This window comes from Leuciscus leuciscus (assembly GCF_965113295.1).
Source record: "Leuciscus leuciscus genome assembly, chromosome: 21".
Taxonomy (NCBI): Eukaryota; Metazoa; Chordata; class Actinopteri; order Cypriniformes; family Leuciscidae; genus Leuciscus; species Leuciscus leuciscus.
The window spans coordinates 3,675,015-3,694,061 of NC_138745.1; the positions used below are offsets into that span (position 1 = coordinate 3,675,015).

At 41.0% G+C, this 19,047-nt stretch overlaps 1 protein-coding gene across 1 annotated transcript; it reads right to left on the reverse strand.

The window, feature by feature from the left end:
• Nucleotides 1–517: 517 nt before the first annotated feature.
• Nucleotides 518–9,137, reverse strand: sstr2a (somatostatin receptor 2a). The gene is made up of 2 exons (XM_082152165.1): nt 8,734–9,137; nt 518–6,367 (listed from the first exon to the last, which is right to left on the reverse strand). Exon 2 carries the CDS (start codon nt 6,298–6,300, stop codon nt 5,161–5,163), a length of 1,140 nt encoding a protein of 379 aa, XP_082008291.1. The 5' UTR covers nt 6,301–6,367; nt 8,734–9,137; the 3' UTR covers nt 518–5,160.
• Nucleotides 9,138–19,047: the final 9,910 nt, after the last annotated feature.

The window sequence follows — 19,047 nt, forward strand, 5'->3', positions numbered from 1 at the left end:
TGATGTTTAATGCATTCATTGTTGATCATATTTTACACTACTTTTATCTGGATAAATAATCATATATAGTACCGTTCAAAGGTTTGGAGATAAAAAAAAATATATATATATATTTTCATTCAGAAAAGATGCATTAAACTGATCAAAAGTGACAATAAATACATTTATAATGTTACAAAAGATTCTATTTCAAATAAATGCTGTTCTTTTGGAACTTTCTATTCATCAGAGAGAATGTATGACCGTTCGACTAAAATATGAAATGTTTTTAAACATGATTAATAATTGGACACCAATAATAATTGAGAATCATGGGGATCATGTGACATGGGGATCATGTGACACTGAAGACTGGAGTAATGATGCTGAAAATTCAGCTTTTATAAATTAACATTTATAAACATTTCACGGTTGTATTACTGTTTTTGCTGTATTTTTTAATCAAATAAATATATATTATAGTAAATATTTTTTTATAGTACTTCCATAATATTGCACATACACAAGTCAAATTGAGCATTGTTCACACATTAGTCTTTATTTGTTTGGTAAATTTATGTAATGCACTTCATTTTTGTCAATAACAACACTGAAAAAGGTTGGCGGATACTTGATCACACGTTTCTCTACAATTGTCAATAATTACAGGTCATGAACATGATGCTTAATAATCCATAAACAAGCCAAAAGATATAAAGCTAACACAATCATTTTAAAAATAGAAATCAAACCCCAAACTGGACAACAGAGGGAGACATTTTGCAACAAAAATTATTGCAAAAAAAGAAAGAAGGGGGAAATAATCTGGTTTTGTCATCTTTATACATCAAGATTTTCTCATGTGTCAATAATACAGTATTTAGTCAGTTTTGTTAAAGGGTAAATTTGACTCAGAATGCACAAGATTAAACATAAGATTGATTTCTCTGTAATGTTTTTGTACACTGGTATATAGGGATTATTTTACATGATAATTTCCCAGTAAAAGTCATTAGCAGCCACTTTTAAACACAAATGCATACACACAACTTTACATAATTAATTATAATATGACTTATTTGCACCTCACAAATAACATAATTTTACAGGTTGGTAATGTGCATTATTTTGCTTTTTTTTTTTTTTTTTTAAAGGCAAGACTTTACATTATGGTTTCATTTAATAACAGCTAACTAAAAGGATAAACATAAACCAACAATGAACAATAGTTCTACAGCCTTTATTAATATAATGTTAATTTGATCATTTAGTAATGTTTATGCACTGTGAACTTACACAAACAAACAATATACAATTCTATTTCTAACTAACCAATGTTAATAAACATATTGCTCACTGCTAGTTTGTTAATGCATTAAATAATGTTAACAAATGAGACCTTATTGTAAAGTGTCACCGTTTCAAATGTTCTCTCCTTAAAGAACGCCAGTGCCTTTGGAAAATTTAATTAAAACACAATCCCGCTTTCTCCACAAATGACCTGACAACAATAGCGTTTGAGGAATAATTTAATTAAACCTGAGGATTATTCCGCTTCAGTGAATTGTAATAAATTATCTATAAAAGAAATAACTGGGCAAAAATTGAGCTGTGGCAGATTAGCAACCATGGGAATGACTTTGCGTTTATTTGCTTCATCTTTAGATGATCCCGAACACACACACACACACACACACACACACACACACACACACACACACACACACACACACACACACGCGCACGGCAAGGGTTAAGATGATACCGAACACACACACACACACACACACACACACACACACACACACACACACACACACACGTTAAGATGATACCGAACACACACACACACACACACACACACACACACACACACACACACACACACACACATGCACGGCAAGGGTTAAGATGATCCCGAACACACACACACACACACACACACACACACACACACACACACACACACACATGCACGGCAAGGGTTAAGATGATCCCGAACACACACACACACACACACACACACACACACACACACACACGCACGGCAAGGGTTAAGATGATACCGAACACACACACACACGGCAAGGGTTAAGATGATCCCGAACACACACACACATGCACAGATGATCCCGGACACACACACACATGCACAGATGATCCCGGACACACACACACACACACACACACACACACACACACACACACACACACACACACACGGCAAGGGTTAAGATGATCCCGAACACACACATGCACAGATGATCCCGGACACACACACACACACACACACACACACACACACACACACACACACACACACACACACACACACACACACACACGGCAAGGGTTAAGATGATCCCGAACACACACATGCACAGATGATCCCGGACACACACACGGCAAGGGTTAAAATGATCGCGGACACACACATACACGCACGCACGCACGCACACACACACACACACACACACACACACACACACACACACACACACACACACACACACACACACACACACACACACACACACACACACACACACACACACACACGGCAAGGGTTAAGATGATCCCGGACACACACATGCACAGCAAGAGAAAAAGCAACACACAACCTTCAATCTAAGCAACTAATGAGTATGAGAGGTGCATGAGTCACTTTTTCAAGGCTCGTTCACACAGCTATGATGAAGAATGGCATCTTTGAAATGTGTTATTAATATAAAGGGAATGCTATATTGCACCCACACACCATCAGACTGGGAACTATCGACAACTTAACACGAGACGGAATAGCACTACACACACACACACACACACACACACACACACACACACACACACCCTATGCCTGCCTGACGGCCAAAGGCACATTGAACACATTGTACCGGACGAATACTGCGATAACCACTTTGCTGTCATCAATACTTCCCCGGGTTTCAACATATGTTTGTTTCGGTCCTAAAATACTCCAAACGTGCACGCGCTCACCTTGCGTCACGTGATTTCGGCCCTTAGAAGTCGGACAGACTGAGTTCAGTCTGAACTGTTTTAGCCCTTCGCAAATGTTAAAATTCTCTAAACCCCTCGCATGTCGATGCCAGCTCAATATTTACACATTATACAGCTCTTTAAGCGACAGGGATTTAAAGTAAGTGTTTTATTTACAAGTGTATAACAGTAAATTAATTGATTGTACATTCAGGTGGAGGGTTTATTGTTAAAGCTCTATGAATGAATGAATGCACATGGTTACGCTCCTCTCATTCTGTGTGTCTTTTTGAGTGATTAAGGCACTTGCATTGTCGTTTTATAATTAATAGTTGTTCAAGTCCTCCGAACGATGCAAATGTGAAGCAGCTGCTATTGAACAGTCCGTGTTGATGCTTCAGCATTAGTGTGACGGGATGCATTCATCACAATGATGGATAAAGGCTGAATATATAATGTTTTATAATGAGGTATATTCAACATGTTGGCAAAAATAGTTACACGAGTGTGCACTTGTTTGGATACTTTTCTCAGAATAATGAATAATACAGTTGAATGCAGTGTATGCCCTCCTTGCGTTCTCTGTCATCATTGTCTCGCTGACTGAGAAAAAGGTTTGTATAACAACTGGAACGAGATGGATTGATTTGCATCTCATTTGCCAGCTGATGAATGTTAATTGAGTCCAACCAATGGTTATTGGTTACACAATACTGATCCAACAATTTAAAAATTGAGTGTTCAACAGAGGGGTCCAAGACCTTGGGACTGATGTCGCACTTGAACCACGAATACAACATTTTTTATTTTATCATGTTATATTATGTTTTTTCCACAAGAGGTCCGCAAAGATTGTAAGATATTTTGAGCTGAATTAAAAGGGTTATGCATGAAATTGTGAGTTATTTTAAATTTAAGTTGAAGGAATGTGCTTAAATTAATATTTGTATTATTTATTGATCAAATCTAGTAATTTAAAGGTAAATAAAATTTAAAATAACAAAAAATCTCCAAAACAATTGCATTAGAAAATGGAAAAAAATAGCATCAAAATGAAATAAAATAAGCTTTCTGGACAACCCCCCCCCCCCCAAAAAAATTTAGGACTTCCGCTCATTCTGACCCGCGAGGGAAAGATGTTACAAACTGCGATTAATAAAAAGTTCTAAAACTTTCTCCAGGTCAGATAATAATTACTAAAGCTCTGTTTCAAAACCTAATGAGCATTTAAAGCCACAACTCACAACTGGTTCCTAGAATTCAGCAACAACACACAGCACATCAAGTAGTCAATTTTAACTGCAATTGGATTGCTTTCTCCATGAAGGATACACGTGATGCTGTATAAATGCCATCAAAAGGAGGTTTTCTTGACATAATGTTGCTGCCTACACCTTTTGGTGCCGCATTCATATGCCTGAAAATGTCGATTAGCCTAGCTCATTAAGTTTAGCAACAGAGCTCATCTTTCTCCTCCCCCTGTCCGCTGAACATTGTGTGCATTTCCAGTACCAAAATAAAACTCTACTGGGAACCAGAGGCGAAATCTGATGAGGGAAGATTTTTTAAATGTAAACAAGATATAAGCAGATGGCAATCATCAGGTTTTGGTATGATATAACAAGCATAATTCACTAAGTACACAACAAATAAATAGGCCACAGAAATGTACATCTTTTCTTAGATTTTGGAGACCTTTTTATATTCAGTGATTTGGTCTGGCCATCACAAAAGCCTTGAATAATAAGAAGCTTGTCTTATTTGGCCTTGTGTTTCCACAGAGTCTTTAGAGAGTGAATAATGTTTATCTAATAAGGGCCATGATCTTGAATATTGGCGCTACTGTATCTCTTAACTTTTAAAGACAGTTTTGGCACTGAAGTGAACACACACACACACACGCATAACAAAACACAACAGCTTCATAATTTCTTCAGACAGCAACACCAAACAAAGCGAGAGTTATTTACAGTAAATTACATTCATCGCTTAAATACATGAGATCAATCAGATCAAGCTCTCCAAAAGGATCTCACCCAAATGGACCATTGTAAGACATGCAGGCGTCCTAAAAACATCCAGATAAACTCTGATACTTAACGTTGATCTTAAATACTAAATCTCTCGTAGCTTCTGACAGGTAGTCTTTGATTTTCGCCAAAGGACAAAGTTCATGTGACATTTTCAGATGCTGGTCTGAAGGTTTCCATTGAGCAATGCAGCGTTTTGCGTTTCCGTCATGACATCGTTGACCATTCGAGTCCTGTCCTGTCGACTGTCGCTCCGGTCGATCTCATCCAAGCCACCGACTCGTTTCAGACACAAGACGTTTTGGAAACTCTTCTTGAAGTTGTCCGACAAGAAGGCGTAGAGGATCGGGTTGGCGCAGCTGTTGGCGTAACCCAACACCACCACGAAGTCAAACGTGCTTTTCAGCACGGGTGTTGTGGGAACGGTTCCGGTCACAGACGTCACGTTGAATACGTAAAACGGTAACCAGCAGAGCACGAACACGACCACCACGATGGAAACCATACGGGTGACTTTCCGCTCCGAGCGCTTTCTTTTGGTGGAGCCGACCCGCATGCCGGAGGATTTCACCTTAATGACGATTAGCAGGTAGCACATGGAGATCACAATCAGCGGTAAGAAAAAGCCCAGGAAAAAGGTGTAGAAGATAAACGCGGTGTAGTAGGTGTTCTGTGGCTCCGGCCACAACATGGTACACGTCCGAGCCTCGTATCTTTTCAAGTTCACTCCGCTGTAGATCATAATTGGCAGGTTGACTAGCAGAGACACACTCCACATGGCCAAACTAATGGTTTTAGCCATGCGTGGCTTTCGCCATTTGGTGGATTTGATCGGATGCACCACGGCCAGGTAGCGATCAAAGCTCATGACCGTCAGAAAGAAGATGCTGGTGAATTGGTTCATGGAGTCCGCGGTTAGGACGACGCGGCAGATCGCGGATCCAAAGGGCCAGTGGAGAAGCAAGAGCTGAATCGCAATGAAAGGGAGACTTAGCATGCAAAGGACATCCGCCACTGCCAGGTTTAAAATGTATATATTCGTGACGGTCTTCATCTTGGCGTAGCGCAGGATGACATAAATGACCAGCGTGTTCCCACACAGTCCCACCGCACAGACTACAAAGTACACAAATGTGATGACGACTGAACTTGTTTGGTCAAAACCATGGTTAGTGCTATTGTGAGGGTAGGTCTCCAGGCCAAAGTCAGACTCGTTCCCTGGGAAGAAGCTATTGTTCACCAAGCGGTCAGGGAGGGATAGGTTGGAATTGGGCATAAACGTCCATGTGTCCATTTTGGCAGTGTTTATTATTCACCGGGAATAGGCTTATGAAGATTGAATCCACAGTTTAATACGAAACCTGTGGGCATTTAAGAAAAAAAAAAGGAAGGAAATATGAGTTAACAACCAGTCTATTCAAATTTCGATAAATTCACATATACATTTGCCTTATTTGTCCCGAATCAAAGTAAGCTAATCTAAGGGATGTTGCATGTGAGTGTAATTGTTTACACATAACTGAATACTTTTGGGAGTATTAATGGTGGACTGTAGTTTCCAAAAGGGGAGATGCCATAGAAGAACCATTTTTGGTTCCCCAAAGAACCTTTCAGTGAAAAGTTCTTAAATTTGATTATTTTTTTCTTACGGTGAATAATTTTTAAGGTTCTTCATGGAACCAGATGGCAAGAGAGTTGGGTTTCGGAAGTAAACACTCTTTTCTCCATATGGAAATTGATTTTGAATGATAACTTTTAAACCTTTAAAGACAGCCCTGCTGTGAGCTGTGAGGTTGTTAATCCATGGCATTTGCATCTGTTTAAGCCGTCAGGCCGCGTTATTTCAGGTTATTTTTTAAATAATAATCTTTAACAGCTGAATTCCTAGTGGGAAACTACATTACCCTTGATGCTGTACAGAAAATTACACCAATCAGTGAGTCACAAAAAATCAACACAAAATTGTCTCTTTAGCTCCGCCCACTCCCATGAAGAACTGCAAGTCGATCTCTCTTAGCTCTCAAAACACTTCAGTATTTGTATATATATGCATATTTTGCAATAACAAAACATTTGTACATGAGAAGATTTATATTTATCCATCCTTTTTAACTTGATTATGCTGTTCGCAATGCTTCATGGGATTGTAGTTCTTTCCCTCACTGAAGTCGTTAAGTTCACAGTCTTGTATTATGTTTTTAATTTTTTTGTTTTTTTAAATCAAATCAGAGTTTGTAATGTTTTGATTCACCTTGTAGCTGATTGGCTTGGTTTATGACTCTTTTTTAAAGACATTTTTTAAATCCCTATGGGAATATGAATGGAAAAAATTATTCCGGAACCAACGCCGGGACGGGAACTGTTCAACTCCACAAAGACCCATTATTTTTAATGGTTTCAGACTAAATGTTAATGTGACAGTTCAGGAGGAGATACAAATGCACACCACAAACACATTTTCAGTTATATTCCAAAATTGAATTCATAAGTATTGTATATTTTTAGAATCTTTATGAGTATTTTCACCTGGTCACTTCATGCATTTGAGACTAATACAAGACGTGATGCAGCCAAATGTAAATGGTCAAGGTTGTTTACTCCCCTAAATTGGATTACGTCAGCATACTGAAGTTTAGGAATCCCACAACTCACATGAGTGAGCAAGACCCATGGATGGAGCAACCACGAATCTCAAACAATAATTGCAATATGGGGTATAATCACCACAGAGGTGAATTCTGATTAGCATATCCAGAGAAAGTAGACTGTATTTATATCCGTTCTGCTTAAATAAAAGCATAATTCAAGTAAGAAATGAGGTGAAACCGGAAAGCGGGTAACATGCATGCAGCTAGATAATCAATACTGCTTACAGGTCTGATCTGCAACTTTGGATAAACAAGGACTTTACCTTGTCTGTCTGGTTTCTACAGCTCATTGACTTTTGCCCTAGCAAATATTGGTTTAATTGATCTTTACTGAGCAAACAGAATGAATATTTGACATATAAGAGATAATCTAACAAATGACGCAAACTTAATTTAGCTGTACAGCTCCTCAAGGCTCGGATGAATGAATTAATATAAAAGTGAAGTAGGCAAGGCTGCTGCAGTGTTGTTCTCTATTTAGATTGCAGAGATCCATCCAAATCGTGTCGGTCTCCATCATCCCACACAATATCACAACATCTTCAACTGGGAAAAATATCAGAAACCCAACTGAAATCAAATCATATAACTTAGTTTCCTATTCAAAACCTCAATGAAGGATCAGTCTGCTTAAATAGCCCATATTAAATACACAATTAATTATGCTTTCCGACTCTGCCTCTCTAAGCTACTGTGATTTTCAACCAGTACACGACATGTCTAAATAAATTGTGTAAAACATAGGCTTTTTATAATGGATTATTATAGCAAGTGGGAAAAAATCATTATTTTGACATTAGCTAAAACATACATCTACGACTGACTATTTTACCTAAACACGTCTTTTACCAAATAATGTGTAGCCGGCGGATTACCTGTTATTCTCCTCATTTGTAAGTCACTTTGGATAAAAACGTCTGCTAAATGATTAAAATGTGATGTAAATGTATAAATACCTTATTTTTCTCAAATAAAAATGTTAAACAGTCCCAGCTATGCCACGTGAATTGGTATGCTGTAAAAAAGACAATTTTAAAACTATCTGATGTAGCCTATAAAATTTTTGCCTGTATAGTTACCTGTAGTTATGGGACACCTTTGGAAATCCATTCCTGGAATATGAACAGCTTCACATGTTTCCATTTGCCACCATTATATTACCGCAAAACTGTCCGAACAAGCGCGAAATCCAGCAAAGAATAACCGTCACTCGCACTTGACACCTCCTGATAAACCCGCGCGTGTCCGTTTGTGCGTCAGGACAGCGACAGTTCTCCTCAGATAACAAATTACCGTTATTTCAGTAGAAAATACACTAAAACATACGTTTAGAAGCGAATGACGGACTTGAACTCAATAAACATAACATTTAAGTCATGAAAACTAAATTTCGAGGGGCAACAGTCGAATTCCTTTGGTATTTTCAGTCTGAGCGGAACGTGTGTGTTGCTGGAGCGCGAGCACGAGTGTGAGTGCAGATGGAGCTACTGATCCGTCGAGCGCGCGCTTCCTTGATATATATCCTGCGCAGATACATTAATCTAAACGACATGAAAGGCTATATTCAGTTGTTTTTGCTGTGTGGTCTTGATAAGGATACGGGAATATGGCAGGGGTCAAAATAATAATTTATGAATCTCCCCAAAAAAGATGTTTAAAATTAGATTAGATTGAAATAGCCTAAATACATGTGGGAATTAATTCAGAGACTTTAAATTAGTCATATCGTGAGAAATCAAATGTTCCCTCAATTCTTTGAGATAAAAGAATTTGATGTTAAATGGTTGTGAACTTAAAACTTGCACCATTTATTGAAGCCAAGCTTTAAAAATGACACTATAAAAACTCTAAAACTTGCAGAAAGCTTCTTTCATCTTAATGGAAGTACCTCAAATGGCTTATAGGACCCTGTGGAAGTTTTTATTTTTTTATTTTTATTGAACAATATGTCATCATGTACAGACAGCATGGCAACAAAAATGTATCTGTTTTAGAGAAAGGACCACAGGTGCTTAGGAGGCTGTAGTTCTCGCCCTGGAGCGTCGGTCAGAACGCAGGACAGGAGGCAGAAATCAGTTTAAACATTTTACTGAATTATCGTCGGCAGCACAGACATACATTAGACCCTGATTACAGATGCAGACTTGAATGAAGTAGGCCTAGTCGCCTCTCAGTTCAGATTAACAAGAATGGTATGCATACTTCAGGTATTCGAGGGTATAAATGCAGTGTAGTGTATGTAGTGTAGCTGAAAGTAAACAAAACAATAATGAATGTAACATTGTATAAAGTAGCATTATAGATGAAGTCTATCCATCAGCTTAGCATTATATCTAACACAATACACCAATTTAAACATGTGAATTATAACATGTGAGTCACCATTCCTTAACATAATCGCTACAGAACAAATAATGTAAAAGTAATGTAAACAATAATGATATATCTGTTTGTATAATACGAGCACAAAACTGAAATCAGTTACAAATAACATGCATCAGCATCCTACAATGACGTTCAATCTATGTTAACTACACTGCATGACTCGTCATTTCTCTCGAGTGGGTTTATGACCCAAATACTCGATTATTCCTAGATATTTACATATATAATCAATCTTAAACAAGTAAATAATAAATGAAACTCACTTTTCTCGCAAGGACGTACACAGTTATTATTGTTCAACACGAATACCGCACCGTGACTTCTAAACAGTCTTCCTGAGGAGAGCGCAGCTGTTATTCTTCACGCGCATTTCACGTGCGCGATCACTTCCCGCGCATCCACTAATAGCCACTAGTTAGCGCCTTTGCACTACCTTTGTAACAGCCGCCCCCACATTTGCAATGTAAATGTGTTCCAATTGACTGTTAATCCTCCTTGGGCAATTCAGGCAGCTGAATTAGCTTTACCACAGGTCTGATGAAGCTCTTGTCATTAATCTTTACCTCAGCGGCTCTCACATGTCCATCGGTGCTTGGAAACACCTTTACCACTCTGCCTACTAACCATAGAGCCCTTGGTAATTGGTTATCAACCATCATTACAACAGACCCCTCAGTAAGGTCCTTGGTAGTCCTTTGCCATTTTTGCCTGAGCTGAAGACCAGGTAAGTAGTAACGGATGAACTTGGCCCAGAAATGATCCACCAGTATCTGACTTTGTCTCCACCGTCTGCGACTTAGGCGTTCAGAATCTTGATAGACAACTTGCGGAAATGAACTACTGGGCCGCCCCATCAAAAGATGATTTGGTGTTATTGGGTCAACATCTGAGATGTTAGCTGACACATACCCCAACGGTTTGGAATTCAAGATCGCCTCCACTTCAATTAGAACCGTTCTCAGTACTTCCTCAGGAACGCTTTGTGCTCCAATTGTGGTGCTAAGTGCTGCTTTTACAGAGCGAATCTCTCGCTCTCACACTCCTCCAAAGTGTGGAGCTGCTGGAGGATTAAAATGGAAGTTGATCTGATGTTTTGCCAGCAACCCTTGCAGGTTAGGATTCATGACAGTGAAAGCCTCTCTCAACTCTTTCTCTCCCCCTCTAAAATTTGTCCCCTGATCGGAGTAAAGTTCAGCAGGGGTACCACGACGTGCTGTAAACCTCCGTACTGCCATCAAGAAGGCATCTGTGTCGATAGAGGTAAGTACATCAGGATGCACTGCTCGAGTGGTAAGGCACTTGAATATGATGCCCCATCTCTTTTCTGTACGCCTACCAATCTTCACATGAAATGGCCCAAAGCAGTCCATCCCAGTGGAAAAGAACGCTGGCTTGAACAAACGCAGTCATGCAGGAGGCAAGTCAGCCATCTTCGGTGAAACAGGTTTGGATCTTAACTTCCGGCACTCCAGACAAGCATATTGATGCTTCCGAACAGCCTCACGCCCTCTCAATATCCAGTACGACCGTCGGAGTTCAGCGAAGACTCGCTCTGGTCCAGGATGGCATAATCTCTGGTCAAAATCCTGGATTAACAGTTTGGTGATGCAGTGGCTCGGATCCAGCACAATAGGATGTTTGAAGTTAGGATCCAAATCCTCTGCTCTTCGGAGGCGTCCACCAACTCGAATGACCTCTTCTGTTGCATCAAACTCAGGAGCCAGAACAAGGAGGCGGCTACTGGAAGGAACTGGTTTATTGGCTTTGAGAAGGTTATAGTCCTCTAGGAAACTGTCGAGCTGGGACTGTTTAAGGATGAGTGAGACTGCCTGCTGATAAGTTCTTGCACTAGATGAAGCAGCTTGCTCCGCTTCCCCATGCTGAAGGGTGCTTGCTGTGGCCTCCACTAGTTCATTCCATGTAGCATACCTGCTGGGATCAGGGACATACCTATCAGAACTTGAGATGTAATGGCAGAACAAGGAAAGTCGTAGCTCTGTAGGATCTTCTCCAACTGTCCCTGCTGGAGCTTCTGGCCACTCATCAGGGGTTCGTAAAAGAAAAGATGGACCTTGACACCACCTATTCGGTTGTGCTAGTTCCACCAAGGATTTACCCCTGGTCAGATCATCTGCCGGGTTAAGTGTTGATCTCACGTACCTCCATGCCCGCCGATCTGTGATCGCTTGGATCTCAGCAATCCTGGTTCCCGTTTCGGCGCAACTCGAGATCTGGCCAGCAGAAATGCCAAGTGAACACCACCTTCAACGTCCTCAGAGCGTAGGTAGGCCACTGACCCATATGCTCTCTCAGAGGCGTCACAGAACACATGGACATCTCGTATCACTTCTGGCTGATCCATAGTTGTGGGAACATAGCAGCGAGGTAAGGTGATGTGAGATAATTCAGGCAGTTCTGCTACCCATGTATTCCAGGCTTGGAGCAGCTCCTCAGGCAGTAATGGATCATCCCATTCTCGTTGTTTATCCCAGAGTCGCTGTACAATCACCTTAGCCCAAGTTGTATATGGCAATATTAGCCCCAAAGGGTCATACTGTCTGGCCAATGTACGGTACACAGTGCGCATTGTGGTTGGGCCGTAATCCTCCAGTCGATATTTATAGCCGATGATATCTGTAGGGCAGTGCCATCTTAGGCCTAAGGTAGACTCTTGAACATCAGAAGAATCTTGGGCGAGCCACATTTCAACTTTATCGGAGCGTGCTTCTAGAGGGAGATGCCTAAGGATGTCAGGGGCGTTGCTGGCCCATTGGCGGATCTCGAAGCCCCCTGATGCCAACAGTACACGTAATTTATCAAGCAATCAGCAATTGGCATCAGCTTTTGATGACAGACTCTGTAAACAGTTGTCTACGTAGAAACACCTGTCTACGGAATTCCTGACATCTTCTCCCTCTGTGCTGTGATCGTGCACATGTTTTTGGAGGGCGAAAGTGGCACAACATGGAGAACATGTGGTACCGAACGGCAGAACCTGCCACTCATAGACCACAGGAGGCACATCACGGCAGAGATTTCTCCACACAAACCGAAGAAGGGGCTTGTCCTCAGGCAGAAGGCATACCTGGTGAAACATGGCCTTTATGTCCCCGCTTATCGCAATGGCATGCTCTCAAAAGCGAAGCAAGACCCCCAGGAGTGATGGGTCAAGGGTAGGTCCAGGAAGGAGAGATTCGTTAAGGTTGCAGCCCTGGAATTGGTAAGAACAGTTGAATACTAGGCGGTTCTTCCCATTATGTTGTACCAGATGATGGGGAATGAACCATGATTCCTCACTCTGGGCAACTTCTTTCTCAGATAGCTTACGTACAGAGCCTGCCAGTTCAAGCTTGCTCATTTCTGCAATGTATGCTGAGGCTTTGTTATCATCTTTAGCGAGTCGCTTCTCTGTACCTCGGAGGCTTGGCATGACAGCATCTTTGGTTGCATGGAAAGGGGAGGTATTTCTCTTCCGTAGCAGAGGGGTCGCATAGTGCTGGATCTTATTATGCTCCACACGGATTGTCTTACTTTCCAGAAGTGAAAGTGCCTCTTGATCCTCTCGTGATCGAGTTACCTGTTTCTCTGACTTGAATGGTAGCGTGTCCACCTGCCACAACTTCTCCACATTCCTCAGAAGTTCAGCTGTTTCAGTGTTTATTGAGGTCAGGTAACAGTTCTGAGATCTAAGATGCTGTGATAGACCTCTAGCTGGGCCCTGTAGCGTCCACCCTAACCTGGTCCGTATTGCGACTGGTCCTCCTGGTGGTCCATAAAGCACTGGTGCTATTGGAGTGATCAAATGGGACTGGTCAGCTCCAATGAGAAGAAGAGGTTGAACTTTATCAAACGGCTCAAGTGGCAAGCCTCTGAGGTGCTTGTACCTTTTCTGCAAGACAGCTAGTTGGTAGGAATGATCAGCCAGTCCCAGACTCCGAGCAGTGAAGGCTCCACTAATGTGGTAATTCCGTTTTGGCTGTGAGGCAGGGGAAACACTGAAAGAGACAGATGCTCCTTGAAGTACTTGGGTTTCTTGCCTGATTGTTCTCAAGGCCAGTTCCTCAGGAATTCCACGCAGGCCAAGCTTATTTGCTGCCTCGCATAAGAGTATGGTCCTCTCTGAACCGTCGTCGAGTACAGCATAAGTCTCCAGAGCTTGTTCATGATACTGCAGACGAACTTTTACCACCTTCAGCAATACACGGCTGCAGTCAGTGGGTCGATTTAGATAAGCAGTGCCAACTGCGGAGCTCAACATGCATATGCCCTCTTTACTTGACTTAGAATTTACTGCATGTAGTATCAGGAGGTGTTTGTTTTGACAAATACTGCAGGGTTTCTTGAGAGTGCAGTCTGTAACAGCATGAGGACGTCCACATCTTATGCACCTCTTGTTCTCAGTAATCCACTTACGGATCTGCTCAGGAGTAAAAGTCTGGAAAGTAGCGCACTGACTTAGGAAATGTTCAGAGCTTTCGCAATATGGACAATATGGTTGCACTTTCTCTCTTTTCTTGCCTGAGGTGAATGCTTTAGGTCCTGCTTCTGGGCTCTTCGACTCTGAGGCAGCTTTGGCCCCATGGAGGATAGTAGCTGGTCTGGTGAAGCGTGCTGGCTTTGCCCGGCTTTCATAAGTTCGTTTGTTGGGAGGTTCGGTATAGCCCTGGCCTGACACCATGCTTCGTACTGGAGCCACTTGGAGAATTCAGGTAATGTATACACTGAATCAGACTGATAATATAGGTGTCTGCGAAAGTCTGCGCACAACTCTGGAGGTAGTTTACCAAGCAGTCTGGCGACGTGTGAACCACATTTTAATTCCACTTCTCCCTCTACGCCAAGGGTTTCCAGCATCCCAACAAGAGCTCTGATCTGCAGCGCGAATCTTTGGAATGCCTCATGACCCCCTCGCTTGATGTCAGGAGCATCCATGACCTGTGCTATTCTTTTAAGTGCTAACTGATGCGGCTGACCAAATCTCTCATTTAAGGCTGTCATTGTGTCAGAATATGGAGTGACAGAGTTCAGGTAAGAGTCAGCGATAAGGGAGGCTTCCTCTAATTTAAGATGGTCTACCAATATTTGATATTTAAAGAGCTCGGTAGCACCAGCTGGCAGTAGATTCTCCAATGACATCTTCAGCCTGGCGAACTCCGCAGGGTCTCGATGAATCAACATGGGAATTCGTGGTTTGGGGCCTAGATAGACTTTCTCCTGTGCTGGCAGCGATGAGGGAAAGATCTCATAAGGCTGGTGTTGTGGCTGATTGTATGGCATTTCTGGGTGTGTAAGCCATGGGTCACTCTGCTGCACTGATTGTGGAGCATACACAGTTTGTTGCTGAGGTGGCAAAGGAACATCCAGCCAAGGTGCAAAAATGAGGCGTTAAATATGGAGCAGTGGTCGGAGGACAGGTGAAGGAATGATATGTTGGACTGCCCTGACCCTGAGTATTGTATGGCATGGGGTTTGTCATGATATCCCCTCTGTGAGGCCTGAATGATTGATTCTGGAATGTGTTTCCCTTGACTGGAGCATGCTGTCTAATATAGGGCTGTGCTACTAATCTGGTTTGAATAACTAACAGAAGTAACGTAAGCGACTGGGAATGCACGCTCTTTCCTAGCTCTGTAAGGGACATCGTCACATACTGGAGGTGGTGGTTCAGGCCATGACTCATCCTCTTGAGGACTGTCCACTGTCGTTTTAGGTCTCTGTGGTGTTAGATGGGTAATTGAATGGGACTCAGCCAAGGACACCGCTGATGCCTGGGACCGGAGTGGTGAGACTTGGGGTGTTGCAGAGAAGGAAGCTGATGAGGAGTTAGGAGTGAGAAGGGTGTGAAAGTGGCTGCCTTGCTTCAGGAAAAGAGGCTCGGTCATCTTTCGGTGATAGGTGAGTATCTGCACTTGAGTTTTCCTCCAAAGTCCCACGGTATTTGGATAACACATGAAGGCGCACTTGATCACGTAAACTTTGTATGAACTTAGTGTCTTGGCCAATGTGAGCTTGAATGTCCTCTAATTCAGTATAAAAGGCTCCCCACTCATCTCTTTCTACATACCGACTTCCAGGTCTGGCCACCACTGAACCTGCTTTGTACCTCATTCTGGCAGTTTCATCACTCCCTGCATTGTACTCCTCTTCAAGTCTAAATGTAGTCTGTGCTGCAGTATCTTCCGTATAAGAGGAAGTCAGTTCTCTGTGGCCTATAATATTCACTTGGTAGTCTGACAAATAGGCCGGCAGTCTGACTTGCCGTTTTGGACGCACAGATTCTGAAAGGGCTTCACTCATTTCTTTAGAAGTAGCCATCCTTAACCAAGGTAAGCACTGATATCCGGCTCGAAGGACCAAAAGTTTTAGAGAAAGGACCACAGGTGCTTAGGAGGCTATAGTTCTCGCCCTGGAGCGTCGGTCAGAACGCAGGACAGGAGGCAGAAATCAGTTTAAACATTTTACTGAATTATCGTCGGCAGCACAGACATACATTAGACCCTGATTACAGATGCAGACTTGAATGAAGTAGGCCTAGTCGCCTCTCAGTTCAGATTAACAAGAATGGTATGCATACTTCAGGTATTCGAGGGTATAAATGCAGTGTAGTGTATGTAGTGTAGCTGAAAGTAAACAAAACAATAATGAATGTAACATTGTATAAAGTAGCATTATAGATGAAGTCTATCCATCAGCTTAGCATTATATCTAACACAATACACCAATTTAAACATGTGAATTATAACATGTGAGTCACCATTCCTTAACATAATCGCTACAGAACAAATAATGTAAAAGTAATGTAAACAATAGTGATATATCTGTTTGTATAATACCAGCACAAAACTGAAATCAGTTACAAATAACATGCATCAGCATCCTACAATGACGTTCAATCTATGTTAACTACACTGCATGACTCGTCATTTCTCTCGAGTGGGTTTATGACCCAAATACTCGATTATTCCTAGATATTTACATATATAATCAATCTTAAACAAGTAAAGAATAAATGAAACTTTCTCGCAAGGACGTACACAGTTATTATTGTTCAACACGAATACCGCACCGTGACTTCTAACAGTCTTCCTGAGGAGAGCGCAGCTGTTATTCTTCACGCGCATTTCACGTGCGCGATCACTTCCCGCGCATCCACTAATAGCCACTAGTTGGCGCCTTTGCACTACCTTTGTAACAGTATCATTACAATCTGATAGTAGGATCAGGTGCACAAGTGCATTACAGAAAAATAAAATATAAAAAATAATATAAAGGGAGCTAGGGTTTACTTTTCAAGTCATATTCTTCTATTGTAGGACCCTGTGGAAGTGTGCAGTCTGAAATCTCCCATCTTTGTCATGTGACAATTGCCTGAAGGCAGCAGAAGGGGTTAAATAGGGGAGAGCGGGCACAACCTAACGCTTTTTGACTTTCTCAGTTTGTGTAAATCAACTTATGGTTCAGAGTATTTATTTTTCCCCACATTAATTTCCCACATGTCTAGTACAATTATGTGTTTTTGTTTTATTAATACAGTATATACTATTTTCTTGATATACCCCGAAAGAATGGAAGTGAAATGTGACAACATGCCCCAAAGGTGGGGTACATTGTAACATGTGTGGGGCACATTGTAACATAACATATGACAGTTTAAAATGTTATCTGATCTAATAAAAAATATATACAAAACAAACTAAAATATTTTCTAAATAAAATACAATTAAAAAACTTTTTCATATAAAATAATGGCAATTTTTTATAATTAAATATAAACAAATTTTTGAGTTTTGACTACGAACACATGAAAACACAGCTATACAACATAGTTCAAAACAAATAAATAATTAATCATTTCTGAACATTGACTCTCAGTCTTTATTCACCTTTTTCTCACGTTTAAAATTTTTTTTTTAAAATAACTATCTCAACTGTTAAATAACATCTTGGAGATTAAAATAATATCAGATTTGTCTTATTTTAAATAAACACAAAAAATAGAGATGAAAAATTAACTTAAGTAAGAAATTTACTTTTGCTATGGTTTAATAAATGTCTATGGATATCTTCCAAAAAAAGTAATAATTTTGGCGGAATTTTTTTTTCTATATAGTGTTGATATGGCAACTAGTAAATACACAAAGTTTCGTCATCCAAGCATGTGCGGAAGTATTTAAAACAAGCGTGTTACAACTAGCCCCGCGTTAGTGCCCCGCTCTCCCCTATAATCAAACCAAGTGCATGCCCTCAAATCTAATTCACACTTTTGAATCTGTTTCTAATAACTGCTGAAACAAACTAATCTTGACTAACTGGTCAAAAATATACATCAACACGTGACCAATTCACATTCTGGAGTGTGTTTCTTAAAGCTACAGTGGCAAACAAACAACAAAACAACAACAATGGAATATTATTGTCACCTCTGTGTCTGTGTTCATGGACTTTTTAGGCCACATTTACACATAGCCAGGTATTTAGAGAAACGAATATTTCCCCCCCTCCGTTTTCAATAATAACATCGTGCACACAACATCGTTTTCACAAAAGTTGTCATTTACATCAACCCGCATAAATACGCCGTCGAGCGCCATCATAACTATGCCAAACCTATGGGCGGCAGTGTAGGGAGAAGGATAAAGCCATGCAAGCCAATCAGAATCCTCAGAATTGACAACAACGAATAACACAAGCGACTCCCTAGGGCGCTCACATGACGTTAAGCATTTTCTGGCGCATAACGTGACGTTTGAGAACCTAAAACCCTGTTTCTCCTAGTTGACACGGCAACACATAACCGGCGTTATCAGAAATCTCCACTTTGGCCGGAATTTTTAATCGTTTTCTGTGATAAAAACAAGGTTTTTTCGTGTAAATGAGAGGCCAAACCACAGGGAAATATCTGCGTCTTCGTGTAAACGGGCCCTCAGTTAGTTGTCATTTGTCACATGTTCCTTTGTTCAGTTTCCCGCCACTAGTCTGTCTCCCTGGTTACCATCATTAGTTGATCT

Coding starts and splice junctions, on each gene's coding strand:
- sstr2a (XM_082152165.1), bottom strand. CDS start 6,300: ATGGACACATGGACGTTTATGCCCAATTCCAACCTATCCCTCCCTGAC.